Source organism: Pteronotus mesoamericanus, unplaced genomic scaffold (genome assembly GCF_021234165.1).
Source record: "Pteronotus mesoamericanus isolate MK-2021 breed Mesoamerican mustached bat unplaced genomic scaffold, CSHL_Meso_final scaffold_83, whole genome shotgun sequence".
NCBI classification, from domain to species: domain Eukaryota; kingdom Metazoa; phylum Chordata; class Mammalia; order Chiroptera; family Mormoopidae; genus Pteronotus; species Pteronotus mesoamericanus.
In genome coordinates this window covers 694,079-721,633 of record NW_026555328.1, presented here as the reverse complement: position 1 = coordinate 721,633, position 27,555 = coordinate 694,079, and the positions used below count along the sequence as shown (strand labels likewise).

Genomic DNA, 27,555 nt, shown 5'->3' with positions numbered 1-27,555 from the left:
CTCACACCCACATGTCAATCTCTGGGCCTGCTCTTCGGGGAGCCCAAACGAAGCTAAGGTGGTCACGGCACCCTCCCATCAACTGTAGCCGTCAACTTTCCCTCTTCAGTTCCCGCAGAAGGATCCGACCAAGTGAGATGTGAAGGGAGAAAGCTCAGACTGGGAGTCAGAACAGGGCTCTCCTCCCAGCTCAGCCTTCATAATCTGTGCAACCTTAGGACGCTCCCCTAACCTCTCTGAGCCCTGTGGTCCCAGCTGTAAACTGTGTGTTTACATAATCTGTGTGTGGGGCGGGGGGGTCGGTATGTTTTTATACTTGGACCAACTTGGGGAAAATGTTTACATTTTCTGCCCCCTCCCCGGTGCTTTGTTTTGTTTTGGCCCTGTGTATTTTTTTTTTTTAAACATTTGAAATAACATCATTTATTTGAATTCTTTTTTGGGGGGGAGGGGCTAGTATTAAAACTTGAACTGCACCCTTTATTGAGTAGTGAGTAACGATGGGACAATCGGCCCTGACTTTTAGCCCCTACCACATTGACACCTGGGTTGTTTGAGAAGTTGCCGCTTGGAGGCAGCACCTGAGGCCGCCAGGGTCCTATACTTTCATCCTGAAGTTGCATCCCTGGGGGCATCAGGAGGCTGGGTGGCCGCACAGGGTCGCGTGGAGGCTTAACTGCACGGCAACAACGCAACTGCACAGCGGAGGGTTATGGTCCCACCACACTGACGAAGGAGCCGAGCCCCGAGGTCCCTCGGCCAATTGCAGCTGGGCAGGGCTCAAAGCTGGTCAGGGCACCTCAGGCCTCAATCTTAAGTTAAATACCCCCCTTCGGGTCTAAGCCCTTTGTGTCACTTGGCAGTTTATTCTACAGGCCCCTCGGGTTTCAGTGGCAGCAGGCTGGTGACACGGTGACATCATAGTTTGCTCTCTTCCATCTCCATCTCACTTGCTCCATTAATGACAGCGCACTGCCCTCTTTCCACCTGTCATGGAAACTAGGCTGCACCGCCCAGACCCCGCTTCGGGACTGACAGGCTTAGTCTCCCAGCTGCCAGAGGCTTGTGGGCCGGCAGCTCTGGGCAGCCGCCCTCATCAGGAATTGCCTCAGCTGACGGGAGCTGCCTCGCCCAAGGTCACACCGCTTTCCTGGGGCAGCCCAGATAGGATTACTGGTCAACATGAGGACACAGCGCTGTCCCCTCGCCCGCCCTCAGGACAGCTCTGAAGAACCATCCAGCCTCTGAGCTCCCCGAGGGGGCTGGCTGAAGCCTTGAGAGGCAGGGCAGCCCAGCTTCTCCCTCTCGCCCGCCCCCACAGGCGCTGATGACAAAGACCAGCTGCCTGCTACTTCCTTTCAGAGGTTCCTGCCCAGGGAAGCCAACCTGCAAAGCCCTCTCCATCCGTCTTCTCCCTCCTCACCTCAGAAGACTCCTGGCGTCAAAGGCCACCAGGGGCTCACACCAGATGCCTCCGCAGCCCAGCCCCTGTCGGGGCAGGCTTTCCTCCCACGGGGCAGGGCGGGGGCAGGGGGTGGGGTGGGGGCGGGGAGCCTGTTTACCACCCGTGGGCGTATTTTCCCACCTTTCCGAAGGGGAGAAGTGAGTGAGCGGGGCAGCTGGGGGGAGACCGAGACAGCCTTTAATCAGGAAACCCCGGATCCCCGTGGAGTCTCAGGCCCTGGCCGACCCTCCTCCTCCAGGGGCGGCGGCTCCGCAGCCCAGCCTTCCTCCAAAGACAGCAGGCCGGGCCTTCCAGGGACGATGCTGCCCCTGGGGACGCCACTTGCTGGCCCCCACAGGGCATCGAAATGCTTTCTGGGAACAGGTGATGTCAGCCCTGAGGGTCTGTCATGCCGCCAGGAGCCCTACAAGAATGAGCCTCGGTGGCCCCCGGAGTGGCCCTGCACACTCGCAGGGCCACTGGCTGCTTCCTCTGCCCGGCCTCTCCCAGGCGCGGCCCTGACATGGAGGCCGCCTTACCCGGTGGACTCCTCTTCGCGTGAGGCCCCCGTTGTGGGCTGCCGGGGGCCGGGGCTGGCGGTAGCCCCAAGGGCTGCCGAGGGTCTGGAGGTGGTGGGAGAGAGTCTGCGAGGCCTGAGCAGGGTGACGGGGGTCTCTGAGGGGCCAGGGTCTGTCATGGAAAGGGCTGACGCATCAGTCAGGACGGCTGCAGGCCGAGAAGGCTGTCCGGCCGTCGTGTGGGCCCCGGAGGCTGAGGTCAGAGGCTCTCGAGTAACAGGAGGTGGCCCAGGAGCCCCAGGAGAGGCTGGAGGTAGAGTGGAGGCTCCTGGAGGGATGGAAGGCCCGGGTGAGGGCCCCGCGGGGGCTGCGGGTGAGGCCGGGGCTCCTGAAGGGCTGCTCCAGGGGAAAGTCTGCATGTCAGACACATTCGTTCTGAAGAGGAACTGGAGGAAATGGAGTGCTGGCCTCTGAGGCAAGGCTGCCGGGGGCCCTGGGCAGGAGCTGCAGTTGACAGGGGCCTCAGTGTCTCTACGGGGACTCCGTGCCGCGTTGCTGAATTCCACGTCTCCAGGAGGGGCGAGTCCTTGCCTTTCTTCCAAGGAATCTAGAGAGAGGTGGGGGAAACAGGAGGCACTGGGGTTCTCCCGCAAGTGGAAGCTGCTCTGGGACAAGCTGCTCTGAGGACAGATGCCCAAGCTCTGTCCTCTGCAGGTCCTCAAACACCTGTTGAGGACCAGGAGGTGCCTGTCTCAGGTCAGAAGAGGAAAAAACAAACAAACAAAAAAAAACCATGAATGGTCCCTGGCTTCTGTGGCTCAGGGGATCAAGCACCGGCCTGCGAGCCAAAGTGTCACTGGTTCAACCCCCAGTCAGGGCACATACCTGGGTTGCAGGCCAGGTCCCCAGTTGGGGGCACATGATAGGCAACCATACATTGATGTTTGTCTCTCTTTCGCCCTCCCTTCCCCTCTCTCTAAAAATAAATATATAAAATCTTTAAAAAGAGAAGCTGTCTGACTGAAGATTTTTCACAGTAGGTCCATTATGGTTAGAATAAAAAGAAATAAAGAAACCACCTAAATGTCAACCAAAAGGCAGGGGGTAAGCAAACCAGAACATTTGGGGGCTTTTTAAATGACAGGCTTGGGCCACATCAAAAGTTCAAAACTATGCATGCCAGCAGGTTGTCTGTGACCTGTTTATTCCTCTGAAAGGAATAAAATGGATGAACATTAACAACAGAGAAAGACAAAGAGATGAGAATTCTCAGGAGTCAGGAGCTAAAAGCACTGACTCTGGGCCCAAGGCCTGGCTCTATTGCCTGTCAGCTGTGTGACCTTGAGCAGGTCACGCCACCACTCTGTGCCCCAGCTTCCTCTCCTGGAAAACGGGCTTGACAACAGGACCTGTCTCTACGAGCTGCTGTGAAATGGAATGGAGTAAGACACACGAGGTTCCCTGTCACCTGACCGCCCAAAACCTATCAGCAATGACCCTTCTCCAAAGTGGATTCAGCTCCTAAATTCTAAGTTTTCAAAAAGGAAGAAAGCAGAGGAAGAGATTAAGAAAGGAGATAATGGAGAAGAAACAAGCTCTGAAAACAAACAAAACTTGTCGCACAGCATGTCAGGAGGTGACATGAGGACCACTGATGGAGGTCCTGTGTGACCGTGAGCAAGTCACGTCTCACACCCAGGGCTTCACGAGCTCTATGTTTCTAGGAAGGAGAGCAAAGAGGAAGGAGGCGGTGGAGGAACTCCAGGACCCAGAGGCCTGCTTACCAGGGCAGGAGGCGCAGCAGTCCCCAGGGGACACGGAGGGGTCCGAGCAGGCCCGCTGGCAGGAGACCTTCTCGCAGCTCACCTCTCCCAGCTGGGGAAGCAGAGGGGCACACATGAGGACACCCAGAGCAGCACCCCTGAGGGCCTCCGGCACCAGAAGGGGGACCCACGGAAAGATCTGGGGACGGAGGCTGCAGTGCCTGGCCCTCACCCGAACAGGCGAAGCCAAAAGCAGCGGGATGGCGCGAAGAAAACCGCAAAGAGGGAGGATACGGTCACATCCAAAGGTATTCCAGCAGGAAATTAAAGGTGAAGAAAGGCAGGAGGAAGATGGGCTTCCGTGGGCTAAGGGGCTCCAAAGTTTGCAAAGGGATGACGGGCAAGAAGCAGCCCCTGGCTGAGCAGCTCCCAATTCCCAGGCCCAGCTCACCTGGCACATGCACTGGGTACAGGGCTCCTCGTCCAAGGTGAACACCTGGCCGTTCACCACCTTCCTTCCCTCGTAGTTGCAGTCTGCAGGGGCAAAGGAGACAGAGGCCCATGAGAGCCAAGGCCCACCCGGGAGCCTCGGACGTGGGGTGGCGGGTCCCACTCACCTTGGCACACCGGGCAGCACTCCCCGTCGGGGTGGAAAGGGTAGGTGCAGGTGATGGGGCAGTCCACGGGCGAGCAGGCCACTGAGCCCAGCTGCAGGACACAGAAAATGCACAAGGCCCTTCGTTCTGGGGGCCGATGGGACACACAGGAAGGACAAGCCACATAGCCACTGAGTGCCCGTCAGAACAACGAAGGTCAGAGGAGAAGTCCCTGGTGGGGCAGGGGAGGGGGTCGTTCACTCGGTCAGAGTCTGTCTTCCTGCTGGAACACAAGCACCAGAAGGCCAAGGGCCTGGCCTTGTCCACAGACCTCATCTGTCAACAGGTACCTGATGAACAAATGCATGAACTGCCCAAGGTGAGCACCAAAACCCAGGAGAAAGGGCCCAGAAGCCGAAGCTCCCCAAAGCACATGGCTGAGAATGAACGGGGACACTCAGAGGCCCAAGACGTTCACCCGAGTTTCTCAGTCTCTCTGTAAACCCTGTCCACTTTCACACTGCATCTCACCTGTCGCTGGATGTGCCTGTCACCTGGGAAGCTCCACCCACACTGAACATTTTCAGCAGATGAGCAATCAGGATTTTTGTTCCATTTCCCAAATACTAACTGATCATACTATCAAACACACTTTTTTGGACTGAGAGGCGGGATGGTTTGGGGTAAAAAGCATGCTTTCTGGAGCACAGGTTCGGAGTATGAGGATTCGATCCTCGGCATTTCAATTCTCTGGAGCAAATGGCTTTGTCTCTCTGGGCCTCGGTTTTCCCGCTTAGCAGACAGAGATGACGGTGGTGCGTGCCTCCTGGGATTCTTCCGAGGACCAACTGAGCCCTTGCACATGCAGGGCCGGGCGCAGGGCTGGTCCACACCAAGAACTTAATGCGAGCAGAGGACGTGCGCTGGAGTCCCTCACCGGCACCCACAGAACAGAATCCCTGTCATACTCTAAGGACTGGCCCCCAAGACCCCCTGGTCGCCAGGAGCAGAGGACTTTGTCAGGGAAAGGTGAAAAAGAGCTCCCTGGCCCTGGGTAAAGGTTCGCCCTGGGCAGGGCCGGAGGGAGCCGACCTGTCACCAGGACCCAGAAGTGACCTTTCTCTTGGAGGTCTCTGGACTTTGCCTCCAGGGTTCAGGAGCTGGTGGCAGTCCCTGGGGAGTTTCCGCAGACAGGGGCAGGTCTGGGTGGCCGTACCAGGCAGATGCAGCTCAGACACGGGTCCAGCACAGACGGAAAGGTCTGGTTGTTGTGGAAGATTCTGCCTGTGTAGGTGCAGCCTGCCAGAGAGAGCACGCGGTGAGGCCAGTGGGGCGGGGGGTCCGTTAGCGGCCGGGCTCCCGCCACGGTGACGGCCCCAGGTTTATCTGGGGAGTGAAGGTCAGGCCAACGGCCTCCTGGGGCAGTTGCCCCAGAGGTTGAGGAAGGGACAGGACACGGGTCCAGACGAGGAGCTGACTTTCTTGCACTGGATCAGCAGAGGGGTCAGTGTGTCTTCACTTCAGGGTCCTCCCCACCCCCCACCCCCCAGGACAAAGCATTTCCTCGTCCCCCCTCACCAGGTGGATCAGGACAGAGGGACTAGAAGATACAACCTGGGTGCCTGGCACCATGGCCATCCTCTCTGCTCCCCCCACTCAGCCAAACCCCACCTTCTAGAACATTCCTCCACACCTCTCCCTTCTCTGTCTCTGATGCCCACTGAGGCCCAATCTACAGGGTGCCACCTTGATAGTACTTATCACAGACTAGTAAGTAAAAAAACAGGTGATGAGACAGCAGGGACGTACTGTGAAGGAAAAAATATATATAACATATATCTATTCTGTTAGATAGATATATATTACAGATACGTTATATATACATGGAGATATTATATCACGAGACTAGAAAAACAAACCATGAGGTTTAAAAGTGATAATGGGCCCTTCTAAATGTTCCACAACGAAATATTACTTTTGAAAGAAGGAGAAAGGTAAAAGTTGCTATAAATAAAATATCACTTTTATTTGCTCTCCCTGTTGCTGCCACCCCATCTAAGCTGTAACCTTCGTATCTGCCTCCAGCACCCAGACAGGGCCTGCCCTGGGCAAATGCTCTCTGTCTCTGAGCCTCAGTTTCCTCATCTGTAAGATGGGGCTGCCCCACGGGATGGTTGTGAAGATGACGCGAGATGAAACCTGTGCAGTGTGTTGCATGGAGGAGCCTGGTACGGGGGCACTCGAAGGCAACAGTGGGGGCACGGGCTGGGCAGCCCCCGTAGGGAATTACCTGCCGAACAGTCCGGGCAGCACTGTCCAGGGATCCGAATCGGGTGCGGACAGGAGTCCACACAGTCTGTCCTCTTGCAGCTCACGGAGCCATCTGCCTGAAGGAACGAGGAACTTCACCAAGATCCCACCTCTGACATCAGTCTATGCCTCTGCGTCCCACTCCACCCTCCCAGTCCCCCCCCCCGCCACAAAAAGACAGCAGTGCTTCAAATTGGCCAAGGTTTTCCCTAAAAGGTGCCCTGATGCAGTGGGAGGTGGCAGGTCTCCCTTAAAGGGGACCAGCTACTGGGGAAGAGGGTGTGAGCCTTCCAAAGGTGCTCGTATCCAAAAAGAGGGAAGGTACGAACTGGGGTTCGGTCTCCGGGGCGTCCTGTGTTCCTCCCGCAAGGCCGTGCCATCACCACGCCCCGCCCTCGAATTCTGCTCTCAAGGCAGGAACCCTGGCTCATCCTACACCGACGACAGAGTGTAATACAATCCTATTTTTATATTTCACCTGAAACGTCCATTTCGGAAGACAAAAGTGCCAGGTAACCTTTCTTTTTTTTCTCTAAGGACCTGAATGTTTATGAACTTTGGCGTTACTTTCTCATAACCCGAGTGCCCCAGGTCAGTCACAAAGGAGAAAGAGAGCAGCACACGCACGTCCCTCCCAATGCTGATTCCAATGAGCGATCTCCAAGGCTAGCGAGGGTCTGAGGCTTTCTATCCAGCGGCACATCAAAGGACTTGAAGGCTGCACTTCCCACACGCTGGTGCGCACTCCCCTCACCCAGCAGTAAAGTGCTGACTCTGAGTCGAAGGTCTGGGCGGCCCTGAGATTCTGCGCCTACCAGGCTCCGGGTGACAACCAAACACCGAGGGGACAGGGGCCTAGCTTTGGACACAAAGCTCTAAGGGAGTCTAAACTCTTAACATAGAAAGGAAAGCCAACATGCATTTAACTCAACAATGAGCTAAAACAATTGTGTTTCCTGTTACGTTGCTATGGGGACATTTCTGTCCACCTAACTCGAAAACTCAAGCACCTTGTCCTTATCCATTTCTGATGAGATGAGGTCCCACGATTCACATTAGTGATGAAAACATGGCCATTTCATAGAAAACGCCTGAACAACAGGCTGCCCCAGCTCCCTCAGTTATGTGCCCAGGGGGACCCGCTATGAGGACTCCACCATCACACACACAGCGCGTCACACACCTCTCTCAAGGCAGGCAGCCAAGCTCCGCTGTCCTGAACAGTCTCCTGAGGACTGAATGAATATACTGGGTCCCAGCCCTTTCTGTCTAAATGGAGCCTGATGGCATGGGAACCAGCCTGAGGGCATGGTTGGGTGGCCCGGCTTCCGGATGCCTGGGATCCGAGGGCCGGGTCAGGGCTGCGGGCAGCTGAGGCGGGGGCAGCGGGAAAGCAGCTGAAGGCGCGCAGGTTGTCATTCACCTGGCAGATGCATAACTCACAGGGATCACCAGGAGACCAGATCTGTCCAACCGGAAACTCAACCCCGTTGTCGTCGAGAGAGCAACCTGGCCGGGGAACAGTGAGGGAGAAAGGACGAGTGGGCAGCAGTGCCGAGGAGGGTCCCGAGTGCCCGCCGCACCTACGGCACCGCCCAGCAAGGACAGACGCCTCCACTCGTCCACGCCGTGCAGACAGTTTCGAGGGCATGCCCTCCGCCCGGGGGCTGCCCGCAGCTGTCTGCCGGCTCCCTCACTGAGCGCGTGTGCCCTCCACACCTGCACCTGGTGCACACGGGCACAGTCACACAAGCACGTGCTTCCATATGGACCCATAAACACACGCACCCACACACAGAGAAGCCACCCACACACAGACACACGGGCACACGCACGCACACAAATACACAAACACATACGGACACACACTCACACACAGACATACACACACAAATGCACACACACACCATACAAATACACACACACGTACTGACACATTCACACACACATTCACATATATGCAGAGAGATATCACACAGACACACACACAAACTGACACGCTCAGACTCACTCTAACAGTGTAAGGGGTGCAGCTCAGCCTCCCTCCTCAGAGTCACGCGTCAGGCGCAGCCCTGGGACGCGGGGCTGGGGGCCCTCACCTGTCATGGGCGTGGGCTTCCGGCAGGTGAAGCAACACTGTCCAGGGCCCAGCCACCACTCCTCACGGGGGCAGTCCAGCTCTGGACATGGTGTGAAGGAACATTCCACCTCCCCGTTCTGGAAGAAAGCCAAAGGGCATGGGCCAGTGAGGGCAGTTCCCCAGCCCTGGGCCATTGGAGGGCTGCCATCCCCCTCCTCTTAAAAGTGACAAAGCAATCTCCAGGCAGCAGAGGGAGAGGAAGGGCGAGTCCTTCGCTGGGGCTGGGGTGAGGCTGGTGGGTCCTGGGAATGTGCCAGCTGCCTGTGTGGCAGGAGCCCTGCCTGCCCTGGCGGCAGCCACCAGCATCTGCCCTCTCCTCCTGCAAAGCAGCTTCTGTGCAGGCTCCCTGCTTCCTGCTCTCTCTCCAATCTGCTCTTACTCTGCAGCCAGAGAACTTTCTCACGCACCAATCTGATCACATCACTCTGCCACTTAAAACCTTCAGCAGCGCTGCCAAGTCCAAAGCCCTCAGCCTGGCTGGCAAGGCCTTTCACAGCTGAGCCTGAGGCAGAGGCTGTCGCAGCACCCCCAGACCCCTTCTCCTAAGTACGACCCTCGGCCAACGGGGACCGTGTCTTCCAGGTGCTGGATGGTTCCTTCACCCCGACTTCCTGGGAGCAAGGGAGCATACACAAGGGCCTGATGCTCCCCGGCCTCTGGATATGCCCATCTGCTCGGTGCAATGCCCACTCCAGAGCTCCCCGGGGCTATCAGCCGGAGCCCTGGCCTCCACTTGGTGCCCTCCCCTGCCCCTCCTGCCTCCCTCACCCCGTTCTCCTCAGAGCACTCCCTCGGAACATAACTTCCACAAGAATCCCGCCCCAGCGCCTGCTTCTCGGAATCTAACCCAAACACCGTCCCTTGCCTGACTGCAGCCGGATGGGCCTTCTGGGCTCCCGCCAGGGGGACTGCACGCCATGCCCTCTCTCTTCTCTCCTGCCCCCTGCCAGGCACACCTGCCTCATCTCCTCACCTGCTCAGTGCTAGTCATCCCTCAGGTGTCGCCTTAGCGTCCCTCCCTCCGAGAGGGCTCCCCTGAAGCCTGCGGTCTGTCTAGGAGCTCCGGTCACCTATCTACCGCCCACCTAGGCTGTGGGGCCGCTGACGGAGGAGCCTGGGCTGTCTTGTGCTTCGCTGTGCCCCCAGCACTCAGCGTAGCTCCAGGCACGCAGTAGGTGCTCTACAAATAGCACTGCTGAAGGTGAACTTCAAGGGGCCTGCTGGAAGGCCTTAGTGGGTGCAGATCCCTTCAAGTCCCTTTGCTGCCTCGGTCCCTTTTTTCACGTGGCAGCTCCTCTTCTCCTGGATAAGTGCTGTGCCCTGCACCCTCCCCGTCACCCACCAATGGAGCCCCTACCTGGCAGACACAGGTGGTACACTCGTCACCACCCCCACTGAACACAGCCCCATCTGCATACCACCGGCCGTGGAAATAGCACCTCACTGCGGAGAGGAAAGGGAGAAGCAGCTCAAGGTTTGGGTGGGGGCAGCTGAAGAAAAAGGAGAAAAAAACGGGTGGGGGGCCCCGGGGAAGCTCACACACTCCCATGGCGCTCCACAGCAGCCGCGCCCAAGAACCCCACTCGGTGCTCCCCTCCTAGCCCCCGACAAAAAGCACACTATTACTTAAAAACTGACGGAGAATGAATCACGTGTAAAACATGGTCCTTACCCAAAAGGGCAAGGGAAGCCCGGAATAACTCCAGAGGAAGAGGAACGAAGAAATGGAAAATGGCTGCCCCCGACACCTCAGGCGGTTCAGGGGGCCGTGCCCTCCAGGGAGGCTGGGAGGACTCCGGGCGGGCCTCCAACCTGCAGGTCGCCACAGGAATAAACTGCCTAAAACCTGCCCTGGGTTCAAATCCCACCGATACGACCCCCTAGGAAGGGACTTCCAACACGATGCTTCAGCTCACTGAGCCTCAGTTTTCTCATCTGTTCAGCGGAGTTGATACCAGTTCCTACCTCCTAGGGACTCTATCGCCTATTTGAAAAATTTTTAATTAACAAGAATAGTTACAAGTTAAGAAAAAAATATTTTTAAAAGGATGCCAACTTTGACATCAGGTAGACTTGAATTCAAGTTCTGTTCCTGTACTAAGTGGTTGTGTGTCTTTGGGCAGCGGCTTGACCTGAGCCTCAGATTCCTCATCGATAAAATGAAGCTGTGAACAGTGTCCCCTCAGGGCAGCGACACACGGGCGCAGGGAGATCGGGGTCTGGCAAGAATCCGCAGAGCAATGGCACAGAGCTGGCAGGGAATATTAGTGACGGTGATGAGGTCATCCCAGGAAAGAGACCCAAATTTTTAACAAAGGACCAACTCACTAGTGGGGAAAATGAGGCCCTCTCTCTGTCTCAAGATAGAGCAAAGCCAAGTGTGGGCTCAACCCCCTTCCCGCCTGTGTTGAGGGTGCCTCCGGGGGCGGGGGCAGGCCAGGCTGTGAGCCCAGTCTAGCATCCAAATCACTGTGCACATAGTAGGCGCTCAATTAAAACGGGCGCTTTGAAATGCATCACTTGAACTGAGTGTCTAAAGAAGAAATCAGTCTCCTTCCTCTCCCTTCCACTTAACCTTGCCCCCAAAATATACTCAAAAGACACCTCTCTTCAGAACACACAAAAAAGCTAAATTCTCCGTGGCTGGTGTGGCTCTGTGGGTTGAGCACTGGCCTGGAGACCGAAGGGTCATCGGTTGGATTCCAGGTCAGGGTACATGGTTGGGTGGCGGGCCAGGTCCTTAGTTGAGAGCATGTGAGAGGCAACTAATCAGTATTTCTCATGCACATGGATGTTTCTCTCCCTCTCTTTCTCCCTCCTTTCCCCTCACTCTAAAAAATAAAATAAAATCTTAAGAAAGAAAAAGCTAAATTCTCCTGCCCCACCTGCCAGCCAAAGGGTCACTTACCTGGAACACAAGTACAGCAGTCTGACCTTGGGGAGGTCTGACACGGGCCAGGGGGACACTCGGGGGAGATGCAGGACACATTTCCAGCCTGAGGAGGTGAGAGATGGCAGTGGGCGGCGGGGGAGGAGAACCAGGCTCTGACGCCCTTCCGGCCCATCAAGAACCAGCTCGATCCCCGCCCATTTTACACCACACCTCAAGTCTCCTGTCCAATGCAAAAGCCTCCTAAAGAACACCTTCCCAGACCTTTAAATGCCACCATGGCCACAAGGACAGTCTGCAGGGACCCAGCGTCTGGCGTTTATTATGGCGTGGTTAGAACACCTCGCTTTCCAGAGCATGACGCGCCTCGCCTTCCACAGCGGCCCCTCCGACAGCAGACAGCCGCTCGGGAAGGGCGCTGAGGGCAGAGGACAGAGGCTCCTCCACCAGGGACACCTTCCAGTGCATCTGAGTTTTGAACCAAGTGACTACATGAACTATTCAAAGAATCAAAGTTCAACAACTTGAAGTTAAGACCAAAAAGCCCCTGGCTTGGGAGCCGGCTGGCCCTGAGGTCAGGGTCTGTTCCTCCACCGCCGAGCCGTGTGACTTTTGGCAAAGTGCATCCCCTCTCGGAGCCTCAGTCTCCCCACCTACCAGCGGATGCTGAGGATTACGTGGAATAAGATCACCCACGGAAGCGCTTGGCCACCGTGCGTGTGTGGCGCCCAGGAAGAGGTCGACAATGGGCGCACAGCTGCCTAGGCGCCCCACCCCCGGTCTCGCACTGCAGCTGCAGTCATCACCGCCAGACCGCGGGCTGCCTTTAAAGACAGTCAGAGGCTGGCAGTGAGGGCTGGGGGGCAAAGTCCGGGCTCTGGGTGCAACAGACCTCAGCTCAAATCCCACCTCTTCTCGTCTGTAGAATAGAGACAAGAGAGCTGCCCTTGGAGGGCAGGCCGGAGCCTCTGGTGAGGAATCAGGTGGAAAGCACCAAGGCCCGTGCCTGGTACACACCACGGGCTCATAATCAAATCCATGTGACCACAGCTGTCAGTGCCTGGCACACAGTAGGTGCTTAATAAATACTCTTGGAGGAGTAAATTTGCCTACAGCAAAACACTCTTCACAAGCTGAGCCTGGTAATGAGCCTTCTCCCTCCCAAACATGGATAACTTCATTGTGCTGGCAAATATTTTGCCTGGAGAGAAAAAGAAGTTTCCAAGGGACTTTCGTCCCCTCCCCTTCCTAGACAGATGGACCCTGTTTGCCTGTTGGCTCTTCTCTGCTCAGCAGAAGCCTCCCTGTCTCCACAGACCTACAGGTTTCACATTTCCCCCAGGCTTTTAAATCGACAGGTTCAGACCAAAATCCACAACCTAGGAACTCTCCCTCCATTCAGCCAGCGCACCTCTAACATCCGCTCTTTCCCCCTTCCTCTAAAACCCCCAAAGGTTAAGAAAACACCCAGGAGACTCCCAGGCTTCGGGGAGCCTGTGATGCTCACCAGGCAGACGCAGATGGTGCAGTTCTCCGTGGGAGGAGAAAACACGGCCCCTTCGGCTCTTATGACGCCACTGTGAAAACAGCCTTTGAAAGACAAACAGGAGCGGAGGAGGCATCAGACCTCTTCAAAGCAGAAGAAGCTTGTGGTCTTATTCCTTTTCCAGGCATAATATACATGGAACATTCTCTCACTGGCCAGGATGCCCCAGGAGTGGCAGGTCCAGGTATCCAGAACTACGTGGTCCTACAGCCCCTGGAAAATTACCAGGAGACACCCCCATAGGATGCCCCTGGGGGTTCTGTGCATGTCTGATAAAATCAAAACTGTGCTGAGCACGTGGCCTTTTATTCCCATAAGGTAGGAAAGGCAGCCAGACAGCCCTGGGTTCAAAACCTGGCCTGCCCGTTCAGTTATCTGAATGGCCGTGGACATGTCACTCAGACTTTCTGGGACTCAGCTGTCTTTACTGTAAAATGGAAATGCCACCATGTGTCCTGCAGGGGACTTAGAAGGACCCACCACCTCAGATACCTAGCACTATGCACTGAGGACTCAATACAAAGTAGGGACACAGTAAAAGGTCGTGATTATCATTCAGCAAGTCAGTAGGTGCCTTTTTATTCTAACTCATAGCAAGACTTTTTCTTTCATTGCTGCTCCAAGTGCAGCAACCACGGCATCGTATCACCATAGAAATGCAGACGCTCGGGCCCCTCCCTGGCTCCACGGAATGAGACTCTGCATCTTAACGAGATCCACAGGGATGCATGTACACAGCGTACCGGGGGCTCTGCTGAAGGACTTGTTAAGATTTGGGGTCTTTATCCTAACAGCAATGGGAAGCAGATGAAAAACTGAAAGCAGGTTGTGGGACGAAATCGGAAAGGGGGAAGAATTTACAAGCGGTTACTCCTCTGGCTACAGGACGGGGCAAGGAAAGGGGACTGCAGAGTGGACGTGGAGAAGCTCACTGAACAAATGAATGAATGAATGACACTCAAAAGGGGTCCCCAGATGGAAAGTTGCCCTTGAGAGAGATCACAGCACAGACCAGTGGCTCTCAACCTGTGGTCCCTGGACCAGCAGTGGACCTTGTTAGAAATGCAAATTCCTGGCGCCCCCCAACACCTGCAGAATCAGAACCTCTGGGGGTGGGGCCCAGGGGTCCCCCTTCAGGAGATTCTAAGGTCTGAGAAAGCTGGAGCATAGCCTTTCAGCTGCAGAAGGGCGGGGAAAAGGGAGAGACGGACCGTGGGGAACGTGTGGCCTCCCTCGACCAGCTCCCACCTGTGCACGACGGGCAGCACTCCCCGTCTCCGGAGGGGATGGGGTGGGAACAAGCAGCTTCACACGTCACCTTTTCACAGGTCACCTCCCCGTCCTGGAAGCAGGAGTTCCAATCACCCCAAGGCCCCAGCACCAGACCAGGGCAGCCCCGAGGACCCCTCACACCCACCTCGCACCAGCACTGGAAACACCCGGGCTCGGTCCAGTGGCTCCCCGACTCATACGCAGTTCCCAGGTGCCAGCAGCCAGAGGGCCCTGGTGCTGGCGGTGGGGCTGTGGGGCCCCTGGGCAAGGAAGGGGTGACCACCGCCTTCTCCTGCAGTTGTGAGGGAGGTCTGAGCGTCCCCAACAGGGGCACACTAGGCCCTGGGGTGGCCATCGGGGTGGACAGCGCCCCGGTCGGGGCAGCCGGGGAAGCTGTTGGTAGCGCAGGGGTGGGAGATGGCAGGCAGGTGGTCCTGACTCCGGCAGGAGGCCCAGGAGCCCCAGAGGGAGGGCTGTGTCCCGGGGAGAGCGCAGGCCGGCCGGCCTCTGGAAGCAACAGCAGCATCTTAGGCGGGTGCTGCAGAGGCTGCAGGATGGCGGATGGGGCCAGCACGGCTTTCGGGAAAGCTGAAAGGGAAGCACGGGGCGCCGTGAGGGAGGTGAGACTGGGGGCCTGCACCCAGCTCTACCGCCAGTCACCGACTGTCCCTGGGCCAGTTTCTTTGTCAACATAATGGATCTAATACCACCAGTTCAGCTCCAAAGTACTGAGGCTGCGGACACGATCACACAGAAAGGCTGATGAGAAAGTACCAGAAGAGCAGGCGAAGGTGACAAGGGGACTGTGTCCCTGCCCCCACCCCAGGTGTGGCTTCCTGGGCTGGGATGCTGAGGCCTGGGAGAACGCACCATGAACTAGAAAGAGCACCTTCAGATTTTATATAACATATATTTACATATATGTTATATATGTAAATTTACATATATGTTATACATATATTTACAGGCACGCTGGGAAAGTATGGCAGAGTGATCAGACACTACTGTCCAAAGTGTCTGTCCCTGGAGCCCAGGTTACTGGGGTTCCTATGTCATGTGCTCCTTTTTTTTTTTCTTTTACCATGTGGGGGGAAAACAGAAGGGCTAGGGAAACAATGAAGTGACAAAGAAATGGGAGGAAGGAAGAAATTGAAGCGCTGGAAATAAAATGAATGAAAACAAAAGAGGGGATGGAGAGGAAAAAAGGTCAGGCTCTGGGAGGGCGCGGCCTGGCGTGGGGAGGGCGGGGCTTAGGGACAGGGGCGGAGCCGGGAGCTGGGAGGCGGGGCTGGGCGCTCACCTTCACAGGACACCCGGTCAGCTCGCAGCCTGAAGCCAGGTCGGCATGTGCACAGGAAGCTGCCCACGGTGTTGTGGCAGGAATGGTGACAGACTCGCCTCTCCAGCGGTCTCCGACATTCGTTAACATCTGCAGGAGAGCCTCGCTGCCGACAGCTGTCTTGTCGGGGCTACCGAGCCTTTCTTCCATCATCCCTTAGACCAAAAGGCTGGGGGAGTCTCCCTGCTCCAGGGTGTGCACGTGACTCAGATGTCACGTGGGGCTGAAATCTAGGCTAGCCCCCTTGGAAGGCTCATACATCCAGTAGACATTCAGTGGACACACCAGTGACCCACCCCCCAGCATTATGCAGCAAGGATTAAATGCTGGAGGGGATGAGCCCCCTGGGAATCGTATCTCCAAATCTTCCACCATTCCACCTGTCAGGGGTGAGTGGTGTGGCCCCTTCTGAAAAAAAAGAGTCTCAGAAATCTCTGTACTGCTTAAGGTAGGCTTCGGGACAAACACTGAACTCTGCTAGAACAAGGACTTTCTTCAGGCCCATGGGACCCCACCTTCAACCCATGAGCCGAGCTCAAGACAAACATGCCAGTCCCTTTCTGGAAATTTCAGCTAATGGGCTGAGAAAACAGGGGTCTCCTTCTAAACCAGAGGAACTAAGTAAGACATAACGTGCTTTATTTACCAAGGGGAGCAAAGGCAGCCAAGAAAATGGGTGAGCAGAGAGGAATCCTGGGGTGTATCTGGGAGGGGGGGTGGAAGAGAAACATAACAGGATGAAAGTGGCACGTGGCCAGGAAAAGCCCAAGACAGGGTCTTCCGTGAGGGGCCACGCCAACCCCAGCGGAAGACGGACGGAGCAAAGGCTCCGTCCAGCGCTTACAGGCTCCCGGGGACCGGGAGGTCAAGGCTGTTGACCTTCCCCTGCCCCTGGGCTTGCCCTGTCCATCTTCCAGATGGGCAGCCTAAGTGTGAAGACAACCAGGTCCTCCCAGCCTTACCTACACAGGAGTGCCGGTTGCCATGCAGGTGGAAGCCAGTTCTGCAGGAACACCGGTAGCTGCCGATGCTGTTTTTACACCTCTGCTGACAGGGGGTCCCGAGGCACTCGTCAGTGTCTGGAAGGGAACAAACAAGGCCGGCGCGCTTTTCCCCAAGGAGTTTTGGAAATACGCAGTCCCCTCTTACCTCTCATGGCCATCTCCTGCCCCACGCAGGGCCATGGGGGGCCATCCAACCCCTCTCTTTCTCACTGCCCACATGCGGTACGTCAACTCCTAAATCCTCCCTGGACCAGCCTTCTCTCCACCTCCACTGCCATATCCTAGCCTGGGCCACCTCAGTCTACAGTCTGGAGAAGAGCAACAGCCTCGTACATCTTCCTACCTCTCCCTGTGCGACCCTCTAGGCAGCCTCCAGCAGGTCCCGACCAGAGGGCGCCTCTGCTCAGGCCACTCTCCCTCCTTGGCTCCCACAAGCACCAATGCAGCCCCACAGCCCACAAATTGGGCTGCCTTTTTCACCTCCTTCCCTGCCCCTCCCCTTTGCTCGGGCTTAAATTCTTGCCATCTTCCAAGTGCACCATACTCTTGTGGGCCTCCCCTTTGTCCGTGGTCTCTCGTCTGCTCAGACTGCCTTTCTGCCTTGTCTGCCTGGAAAACTCCTACTCGTACCTCAAAACTCAGCCTCTATGGCACCTCCTCTCACAAAGCTTCCCCATGCTGGTATTTGGAATTGTGAAAAACTGGAAATAATCTACATGTCCATCAGTAAGAGAAGAGTTAGTAAACTACAGGATGTTTGCACTGCAGACTGCCAGGCGGCAGTTAAAAGAACAAAAAAGGTCTGTTGACCACGAGGAGAGATGTCAAGACAGATTGTTGGGGGGGGCAGGGAGGCATGCAGAGGAATGGCTGGGTTCCAATTCCAGCTCTGCCATGATCTTGGGCAAGTCATTTACTTTCTTTAGGCCTCAGTGTTCCTATCAGGAAAATGGAAATAAACAGTTCCAACTTCACAGGGTAATTCTGAGGATGAAACAGGAAAATGCATCTATAATGCTCAGGACGATGCCCAGACACAACAGTTCAGGACGGAGAGCTGCTCATCTCTTATTATCATTTCCGTGTGCGCACGTGCTGGGGAGAGGCGGGCAGGGCATTCCGGTGCTATAGATGAACTGTGTGCCTCAAATTCATATGCTGAAGCCATAAGCTCCAATGTGATAGTGTTAGGAGGTGGGCCTTTGGGAGGTAATCGGGTTTCGATGAGGTCTGGAGGGCGGGGCCCGCATGATGGGACTGGTACCCTTATAAGAAGAGACGCCAGAGACCTTGCTCACTCTCTCTGCCATCTGCAAGCCAGGAGGAGGGCGCTCACCAGGGACTCAATAGACCGGCACCTTGAGATTGAAATTCCAGCCACCAGAACTATGAGGCTACATTCTTGTTGTTTAAGTGGCTGGTATTTTGTTATAGCAGCCTGAGCCTAAAACATCAGTTATTCTCTAGGGAGAGCAAAGCGCAGGAATGGAAGGGAGGGCTTGGAGCTGGCAACTTTTAAAAACTTTTTTTACAGTTGATGAAAATTTCAAACACACAGAAAATACTACCGCAGTATCAAGGGGAACATTTTGTTTACAAGTGTCTCCTTACCTAACTTCTATAAAGAAAAGTCATCTTAAAAGAATGAGTAGCGATTTCAAAAATCGTTCTCATCCTGCTCACTTAGGAAGAGAGATTTCTTCTCTTCCCTGGGTCCCCACAGCCCTTATCCCTCATCCCAACCTTCCTGTTTCCCACCAAACTGGGGCAGCCGGAGGGCAAGATGCTTCCTTACTGGCCCTGCGTCTCCAGAGCCTGGCCCAGCTGGGCCCGCAGGACCACAAGGTCCACAGCAGAGCCCACAGCAGAGCCCAGCAGCGGCGGAGACGGCGTCATCATCACCCATCCCCTGAGCCGCTCACCTTGGCAGCTGTGGCGGTCGGCAGACAGCTGCATGCCCGGCCCACACTCGCACACAAACCCGCCTTCTGTGTTCACGCAGTGGCCCTCACAGGAGGAGCTTAAACATTCATCAATGTCTGGGAAGAGAGAAGACACCCTTGCACAGCCCTCTGTCAACATGGCCGGGGTCTTGGGAGAAAATACCCCACGTAGACCCCGTGCCCACACCCGCCTGCCCCGCCCCACCCCGGGAAGAAAGACCAGGCACCAAGAAAGTCAGTGGACTACGGGGGAAGCCCCAGAAAGAGGAGGCCAAGGGGCCAGGCCCCTCCTCCTTGACCCATGCAGACCGGATGACCGAAGGATGGCTGTTCCCCACCCACAGGGCAACCCCAAAGGGCGGGCTGAGTAAATCCCCTTAAATGTTTGCAGAGCGCCACCAGGCCTGGAGGGGAGACAGTGAGGACACCAAGGTGACTAAGATACGGTGCTGACTCTCCAGACGGTTACAGTCTGATAAGGCAGGAGCCATGACATACTCCCACGAGAGATGGCACACGTGGCCAGTGGTAAGGGCCCCACAGCAGGAGTGTGCTGGAGGGGAGGTGGGCTGAGAGGACCAGGAGGCGTCAGGAGGGGGGGCTGCAAGTCTGAGGAAGTTCCAGGAAGCACGGAGCCGACGTGGGGCCCAGCCTGGCTGACGCTGGGGTTTCTGCCGGATCATCGGGAGGCAGGGCTGGGGGAAGGCTTGGCTGGGGAGCACCAAGGACTCTGCAGAGCTCCCGCCCACAGTGGGGTGACTGGATACAAGTAGTGCTTTGGGGAGGTTCGGAGGGGTAAGCGGGACTGGGAGACAGACCTCCCCACCCCTGCTGCATCCCTTCCTCATCCAGGAACCACGCGGCTCTGGAGGACCTACAGGAGCAGCTCTGCCCACTCCGGTCTGCACCTGGGCCTCCCACCCCTGCCCCCGTGCCCTCTGGTCACCTCCATTCTCCTTTCTCTGGGCCCTTCAGGACCATGCCTGCCGCATCTCAGAAGCGCGCCCTGACTAACCCCATCCCACTGGGCTGCCCCATGGCTGTGGCCAGCGTGCCGCGGCCCTGCGCTTGCTGCGACATCACTCTCTGGCTTTCCCTGGGTCCAGTTTGCCTCTGCAACAAGAAGTGTGGGCAGACACTGCTCCCCCTGAAAGACATTCAGGGGAAAAACGAATGGCTTCAACCTTTCCTAAGGGGATGGTGGTGCAAGGAGCCCAGCAGCAAAGCTCCTTTGTGAGACGCTCCAACCCACCGGTTCTTCTGGGAATAACCAAAGATGCCGACAAAAAGCTCTTTATCGCAGCATTGTTTATGGCGGTGAACCACTGCAGACAAGCTAAATGATGGGTAACAGAAACTACAGTAGTCACGTATGCAGCTGTTAAAAATTATGTTGCAAGGACTATTTCGTGCTCCCAATATAAAGTTTAGTGGGAAAGATAATGACCAAAAAGTACAGATAAGGGGCGATCCCAATTTTATAAAACACACAGATATGCCTGCTTAACACACATACTTGTGTGCACACAGGTACATGCTTACAATACATACATACCTAAGAAAGAGGGCTGGGAAAATAACTTCATTTCTGTGACACATAATCTCTGGGTAGGGACCTCTGGGACACATTAGGTTTATTTTTCACCTACTGCCCTTCTTTTACAATATTTTCCAAATATTCCAAAGTAAGTTATTTTTTTACTTTTGTAATCAGGGGAAGAAACACGATGTTTACAAAATCAAACCTCAGAAAGAGGCTTCCCCTCTCTGGAAAGGTGAGCAAGACACTGGCCACAGTGGCTGCTTCTGGGGAAGGGGAACAGACCGTCAGCAGGAATGTTTCAAAACCATGACCAAACAACACAATTTTTGGGTTTTGCTTTCCTCACCTTTCAAAGGTCACTCCCGAGGGAGGCTTCTGCAGCCAGCCCTCCTCCGGTCCCACCCTGCACGTCACCAGTCCCAGTCCCATTCTGTCTCTGTGTGATACGCTCTCGTCGTCCCCACGCCCAGCTCAGTCCCTGGCCCATAAGAGGTGCTGAACGCACATTTGTGACAGAGCAGGAGGGACATCTCCCTTTGGTTTGCACACCTCCCTGCCCACTCGCCTCTGCTCTGGCGTCTCTCTGGAGGCCACCCTGGCAGGAGGGGGAGGGGTCACAATTCCTGCCCGCCCCGCCCCCACCGCTCCCAGGTCTCTCACCGGCACACCTGATGCCAACAGCTGTCTCTGTCATCGAGAAGCCCACAGGGCACACTCGGGCCACCTCCTGACAGCCGCCATGGTTACAGGTCAGGTCACAGCCGTACTCCCCGCAGGGTCCGTGGGCTTCTGAAACAGGCACCGCACACATGAGCACGCACCGCGCCGCTGTCCCGGCCGCCCCCACCCCCCCAGGGCTCCTCCTGAATTCTGTTGAGAAGGTGCCTCTGGAGGCAAACAGGCCTGAGTTTAAATCCAGCTCTGTCACTTACTAGCCATGTCACCCTGGGCGAGCCACTAATTTCTGTGCCCCCATTTCCTCATCTATACAGTGGAAATAAGAACACCTGTTACTCTAATAGGGTGGTTTGAAGATGATATGTGAGGACACAAGAGCCCAGCATCTGGCACATGATCTCAGTTAACAGAGTTCTTCCCATGAGCCACTGCCCGCCCCCAGTTACCTGGGCAGGTGGCCCCTTGCTCTCCATCCTGGCAGGAGCAGACGTTGGGAGCGATGCAGATGCCTCTCCCGCAGCCAAAGGAGCACAGGGCTGAGAGGAGAAATGCAGGTGAGGGAGCGGAGACTGGGCGCTCATTCCCCTCAGGCCAGTCCCGGGGAATGAGCGCCCAGCTGGGGAGAATGTTTGGGGCGCAGAGGCAGGCACTTACGAAGGGTGCAGTGCCCACTGCCCATGGAGGGCGCCCAGCCAGGGCAGCAGCCGCTCCCGAACCCTGAGAGGCAGACGTGGGGGCCCAGCCGGCGCCTGCAAAGAGAGGAAGGAACACGTTCCACCTTCGGACAGGTCTACAGAGTGAAAGTCCCCCAACCCAGCAAGTCAGTCAGTCAACAAACAGTTCTTGAGACCCTCGGGAGACACAATGGGAAGTTTCCAAAGCAAGAAGACCCTGACAGCCTGTCCTGGAAGCAGGACAAAGACAAAGACACCAGTGTCCTACAGATTACTGCCCCAGGATCACAGAGCAAAGAGTGGCCGAGAGAGGGGGGCTTCCGAGGGGCCTCCATGCTGAGGAGGAAAAACTGCAGTGGATGAAGAGTCCGGGGAGGAGCCTTTGCACTTGCAGCGCCCTCTCTCCAGAAGGTTCTTTCTCCAACACCCACCGGATCATTCCCTCCTTTTACCCAGGTCTCTCTGCTCATGTCACCTCCTCAGAGAGGCCCGCCTTGTCCACCCTTGCCTGGCTTTATTCTTTGCCTAACACTCACTTCCTGGGACGATACACTCCTTATTAATTTGTCGATCTGTTCATTGCCTGTCTCCCCAGCGACACCCTGAGGACAGGGCTTCGTCCTTGTTCACCCCTGCACCAAGAGCAGTACCCACCACACAGTAGGTGCTCAATAAATGGCTGTTGAGGGAAAGGCCGAGAATGGAAGCCAGCAGAAAAGAGGGAGGGCAGCCCCAAGAGGGGGCTGGACAGATGTCATTCCCCTGGTGACACCTCTGGGGTGGGGGTGGGGATGCCAGCGAGCGGCCCAGAGGAGTGAAAGGGAACCAGGCGCTGGGTGAGGCAGCCCAGCAGCACAGCTGACAGCCATGAGCAAGTCATTTCCCCACCTTCGGGGACACTGGGCAGCCGAAGAACCAGGTGATGACCGCATACTGTGATAAGTGCCACAAAGGGACTGGCTCTGGAGCCCAGAGCAGGGTCAGGCTTCCTGGCAGGCTGAGGTGGGGAAGCGGCGCAGGGGCAGCCAGTGCAAGTGCAGGAGGGCGCCCGGGCCAGAGGAGGCACAGGGCACAGGCCTGGAGGGAAACGGAGGGCATCCCTACAACCAGTCCTTGGTGACGGTCTGGGCAGGGGAAGCCCACGCGACAGGAGAGGGCCCAGAACCCCCCTCCCACCCGTGCTCTACCTGGCTGGAGGCTGCCAGGAACAGTCTGCAGGTCGGGGCTGAGGACACGGGTGGACAAGACAGACCCACCCCGCCCTCGGGGAGAATAATCGGTGCCAAGTGTGACATGCAGTCTGAAAGGGAAGCTCGGAGCACAGGGCAGTACAGAAACGGCCTCAGAAAACTGTCCCTGGGGCCGCAAAGAGCCTGTTTGCTCTCTGAAGTCATCGCAGAAAAAAGACGGGGCCCTGGGGGTGGGAACTGACAGTGATGTCCCATCCACTGCCCTCGCTGGAGTGATTTTGTCAGCAGCCTAGGAAGGAGGAGCCGGCAGCTCCCGCCCCTCAGACCCGGCTCTGGAAGGGACAGGGATGCCACCAAAGTGGCAGATGTTAGAATGCCCAGGAGTCTCCTAGGGCGGGCCATGGCGGGGAGACAGGTGGCAGGAACGCTCTGAAACGCGCGCAGCCTGCCGGATGGGAGCAAGAACTGGCGGTGTCGGTGGAACACACGTGTGAGCGGCGGGGCCGCCCCCTGTGCGCCCCCCCTCCCCAGGCAGTGGCCGAGGGCCAGGCCGCCTGCCTGCTGACGCCGCGTTCCCTCGCTCGGAGCATCACGCACACACGCGCTCGGCCCGCGGCAGCCCGGCTTCCGCCAGCAGGAGACCCGAGAGGAAGGCGGCATCCGTCGGGAAAGAGCAAAGGGACAAACACCCCACCCCACCCCGCCCGCGCGCCCGCGCGCGCGCGCACACAGGCGGAAACCGAAACATAACCTGGAGAGACCCCGGCGGTTCCAAGGTCCACGGCGTGCGCAGAGCCTGCACACAGGGAAAGCCCCCTCCCGGGAGCGACCGGCGCCGCGGGGAGCCAGGCCCCGCCAAGGCAGAAGCACCAGCACGTTCTCAAGCGAAGCCAGCCAATCTGGAGACCAGGTGGCACATCCCGGGCTCCCCTCGCCCCAGGTCTGCGCTGCAGAGCGGACTCGGACGGGCTCATCCAGCGCCTGGGTCTCCGCTCTCCCCTCGATGTCCCAGCCAGGACAGCCCCGGACGGGGGCACAGAAGACGCACCCGCTCAGAGGCACAAGCTGCAGTCTCTTTGTCCGTCCCCCTTGGGCTGCGCCCGCGCGGACAGAACCCCAGAGCGGAGCCCCTATTCGCAGCTGCCAGCGGCTCCGAGCGCCCCTCCGCGCCTCCCTGCTCCACACCGACAGCGCCCCCGCGGCGGGGCAGGGGAGGGTCTCGGGTGCTTACCTCTCGGTTGCGAAGTGCCCGGGCGGCTTCCTCCCAGTGTAGCCGCGGGCTGGGGCCCCCGGCAGCAGGAGCGCGACACAGGCGGCCCGGAGGAACAGTCCGGCCCACATGACCGGCAGCGGTGCGTCCCCCCGGCTCGGCTGGGCTCCGGCTCCGCGCACGGGGGAGGGGGCTACCGGCCCTCGCCCCTCCTCCTGGCGCCGCGGGGAGCGAACCAGCGAGCCCCGAGCTGGCACGCAAAGCTGAGCAGGGGGGCTGGGGACGCCGAGAGGAGGGGCTGGGGGCCCGCGAGGGGACGCTGCGCAAGGCTGGGGGGTCTCTGGCACCTCCGAGCCAAACACACAAAAGGCAAGTGACTCCCGCCTGCCGGTGGCCTCCAGGGTAGGAGGCGCGGAGCCCCGGGCGGGGTCAAAGATCAGGGACCCCTGGAGGCGGGGTTTAGCCCTTGGCCCCCACCCCCTGCCCGGGTTTGGGAGTCGGCTTCCTGAGAAGGGCTGTGGGCGTCAGACTGAGGCCCGGGAAGGGAAGAGACTTCGGGAACAAGGCTGGCTCTGGAGGCTGCGCGTCCCCGGCATTGCTGGTCTCGGTGGAGCCCAAGGACGCCTGTGTCGTCCGAGGGTGGGAAGTGTGGAATTCCGTGCCCAGGACTCTGGGTCCTTTCACTGCTGGGTAGTTCTAAGCCTGCCCCCACCCAGCCTGCCGGCAGGTCTACCCCCTAACCCTGGGTGAGTGAGTCAGTGGGTCCACCTGCTCCCTCGTCACGGGAAACTAGCAGGTGTTGAACCCACAGGCTCTTCTTTGCCGCCTTCTGCAGCTGCCCCAGGCCAGTCAGAGAGTGGTAGGCGGGGAAGTGGGGAGCAGGTGGCATGGATGGTCAGGGTCATCCAGCTGGGAGAAAGCCCAAAGAATGACCGGAGAACTGAAATTCTGCCTTCTGCTCTGTGCGGGGAGTCTTCCCCAGCCACCCAGTTAGTCAAGGACCCAATTAGGCAAGGGTTGCTTAAACACTTCCAGGGATAAGGAACTCACTACCTGTCAAAAGGGAGAACAATAGGAAGCGCTTTTACTTCCCACCTAAATAACCCATTCCCTTGTTCCTGCCTCTACAGTTGCCGCCCACTGCTACCTCAACCTGTCACTGAGGTCCTCAACATTGGTGGCCGTAAATGAACACGGTGTGCCAGCAGTAGCCTGGATTCTTGCGTTCTTCCTTTCAGACACCAGTTTTATTAACACATCTTCATATTCCTTGGCCTTGGGGGCAACCCTGTGATGCTGTTAGTTCATAACAGAGTCTACAATAAAGGAAAACCTCAAGCGTTGTCATGTTTTTATGTCATTGTTTATTAAACACAGGCTGCTAAGCCGATCACCCTCCCTGAACCCGTGTGGTTGAACGTTTGCAGATGTTCAAATTCAGGCTGGTTATCTCACCTTGTTAGATTTGATCCCTCTCCTAAGCTAAGCAACAAATTCGCACCAAGTAGGTTGCGAAAATGTCCTGTATCCTAAGTCGAGTGCAGCTTCCATATTTTCATGCATTCTGAGTCCCGAGCACCGTCAGAATCGTAGGGCATCTTTCCTCGGAGCCTCAGACACCTGGAGGTCCAGCGTCTCCCTCCACTGCCCACACTGCTTTCTTCCCCATTACTCACGAAGTGCTTCCATGTCCACCTTCCATGACCAGTCACAAATCTAGCTCTGAATTCTTCGAGAACAGTGATACGTATAGATAAAGCCCTTCTCTCAATCGGGCCCACAAATCTATCACAACACTGCCCTTATTCCTACCTAGACCACCCCTCGATGTCAAAGAGGCGCTCCATCCTGGCCCCGGAAGCCACCCACAAATTCTCACATTTACACAGGACAAACGTTTCCTTTTACATGCCAGTCACACCTCGTCCCAGCTCCTCCCACACCCCAGCACACATGAGCTCTATCTGCTGCTCCCGTAACTTGTGCCCTGCACCTCAGCCCTTAACCAGGCGGGGTCTGCCCCACAGTGGGACTGAGCTTCAGGGAAGTCCTCATCCACCCTCAGGAGGAGCGCAGGGTATTTGAGATGTCGTAAATTCCTACTGGCTCGTTTCGAAACAACTTTCCAAACAGCCCTGGCATTTCCCATTTCCCCAGCTTCTCCGACCTTATGGCATTCATCTTGCTCCTCTTATCAACAATTTGCTTTTTTAGTTTGCTTTTCCCTTTCTTTTGTCCTTTCGCCTGTCCTTTGGTCTGTTTGGCCCAAGGCTCGAAGTTGGCCCCTAAGAGACTCTAGCTTATTAACATGGGTCGTCTTCAAGGACTAGTTAGGGCATGTCCCTTAGTTCCAGCTCTTCAGTGTTGCCTCCCCGCTTCTGTGGCTGTGGCTTCTGAGTAACAAAAGGGACCCTCCGCAGAGGGCGGAGGATCCAAGCTGTTGTTGGCTGCAGAAGGGAGGCCTCTGGCTTGTGGCCCTTCCAAATGGTCATGGGATGAGTCAGTGTTTCTATCATTCTCCCAAAGGTCCGCCCGTGCAGAGGCCTGGAGTGAGGCTGGCGCTTCTGCGCCTGCATGGGCAGCAGCCACTCCAGCTGGCTGTGGCGAAGCTCCACAGGCAACCCTTCGCCCCGGAGCGGTGAGCAATGGTTTCCAAGGGCAGGGAGGGGGATGTGAAAGCATGGCAGCACGATGTCAAGTTTCCAAAAGATTGCTGGAATTCAATCCTGAGCAAATATACCCAAGATTGCAGGGAACAAAACTGGGAGGACTTCGCAGCTTCCAAAGTCATGACTGAAGCCACTGATAGGTGATAACCTTCTACTCAGCACAGCAGGTCTCCTTGGCGGCAGGTCAGACCGCTAAGAGGCACCAGAACACATCACGCTACATTCTGTCTTCCTGATCTTGGCACCTTATTATCCACCCTCCCGTCTAAGATTAACTTTTTAAAATAATCACAACCTGAAGACCGCTGCTTGCCTGCCTCCTCAAAGCGGTCCCTGGCACGGAGGCAGGCCTGTTCAATTCAAACCATGACTTGAAGGCTTCAAATCACAGTGTTGAGTTTCAAGTTCAAACTGTGGTTTTTGAGAGATGCTGATTATTTTTTTCCCTTAAGACCCTTATTCCCCACCCTCAGAAAGCCCAGGAGAGCAAGGGCAGGAGAGCGGTAATGAAGTACAAGGAGCGCCTCCAAGGAAGGAAGCTTTCCGGGAGACCCCCAAAGCAGCGATGCTTCCTTGCCCTTTTGCTTTTAAGCTAGAATCTCACAAAACCACAGTTTGAACTTGAAACCACAACTTTCCTGACAGCATATCAAAGGCTGGTCTTAAAGGAGCCGGCCAGTATGCCTGGGACCAGCCTGGCTCCGCTGTTGGGACACAGTAGCCTTTATTCCCACTGGGTCACTGGTGGAGAAGTGGGCCCGGACGCTGACCCACTGAGCTGAGAGGACCGGCTGTTTGCTGGACAGTAAGGGGAACCCGAAATGTG

General features: G+C 56.8%; 1 protein-coding gene across 1 annotated transcript; it reads right to left on the bottom strand.

The window, feature by feature from the left end:
- Positions 1-1,979: 1,979 nt before the first annotated feature.
- Positions 1,980-24,191, bottom strand: VWCE (von Willebrand factor C and EGF domains). Its single transcript, XM_054563606.1, has 20 exons — positions 24,082-24,191; positions 21,641-21,735; positions 21,433-21,522; positions 20,969-21,097; positions 18,745-18,861; positions 16,781-16,897; positions 15,780-15,908; positions 14,625-15,067; positions 14,456-14,549; positions 13,169-13,251; positions 11,680-11,767; positions 10,129-10,214; positions 8,731-8,848; positions 8,055-8,140; positions 6,612-6,708; positions 5,538-5,620; positions 4,343-4,433; positions 4,177-4,259; positions 3,747-3,837; positions 1,980-2,569 (listed from the first exon to the last, which is right to left on the bottom strand). Exons 1-20 carry the CDS (start codon positions 24,189-24,191, stop codon positions 1,980-1,982), a joined length of 2,820 nt encoding a protein of 939 aa, XP_054419581.1.
- Positions 24,192-27,555: the final 3,364 nt, after the last annotated feature.

Excerpts from the sequence above, each read along its gene's own strand:
- VWCE (XM_054563606.1), bottom strand. The coding sequence starts at position 24,191 with ATGTGGGCCGGACTGTTCCTCCGGGCCGCCTGTGTCGCGCTCCTGCTG. Across the intron at positions 18,862-20,968 it reads TGTTGGCATCAGGTGTGCCG|ACATTGATGAATGTTTAAGC; the intron begins GTGAGAGACCTG and ends CTCTCTTCCCAG. Across the intron at positions 15,909-16,780 it reads CAACCGGCACTCCTGTGTAG|ATGTTAACGAATGTCGGAGA; the intron begins GTAAGGCTGGGA and ends GCTCTCCTGCAG.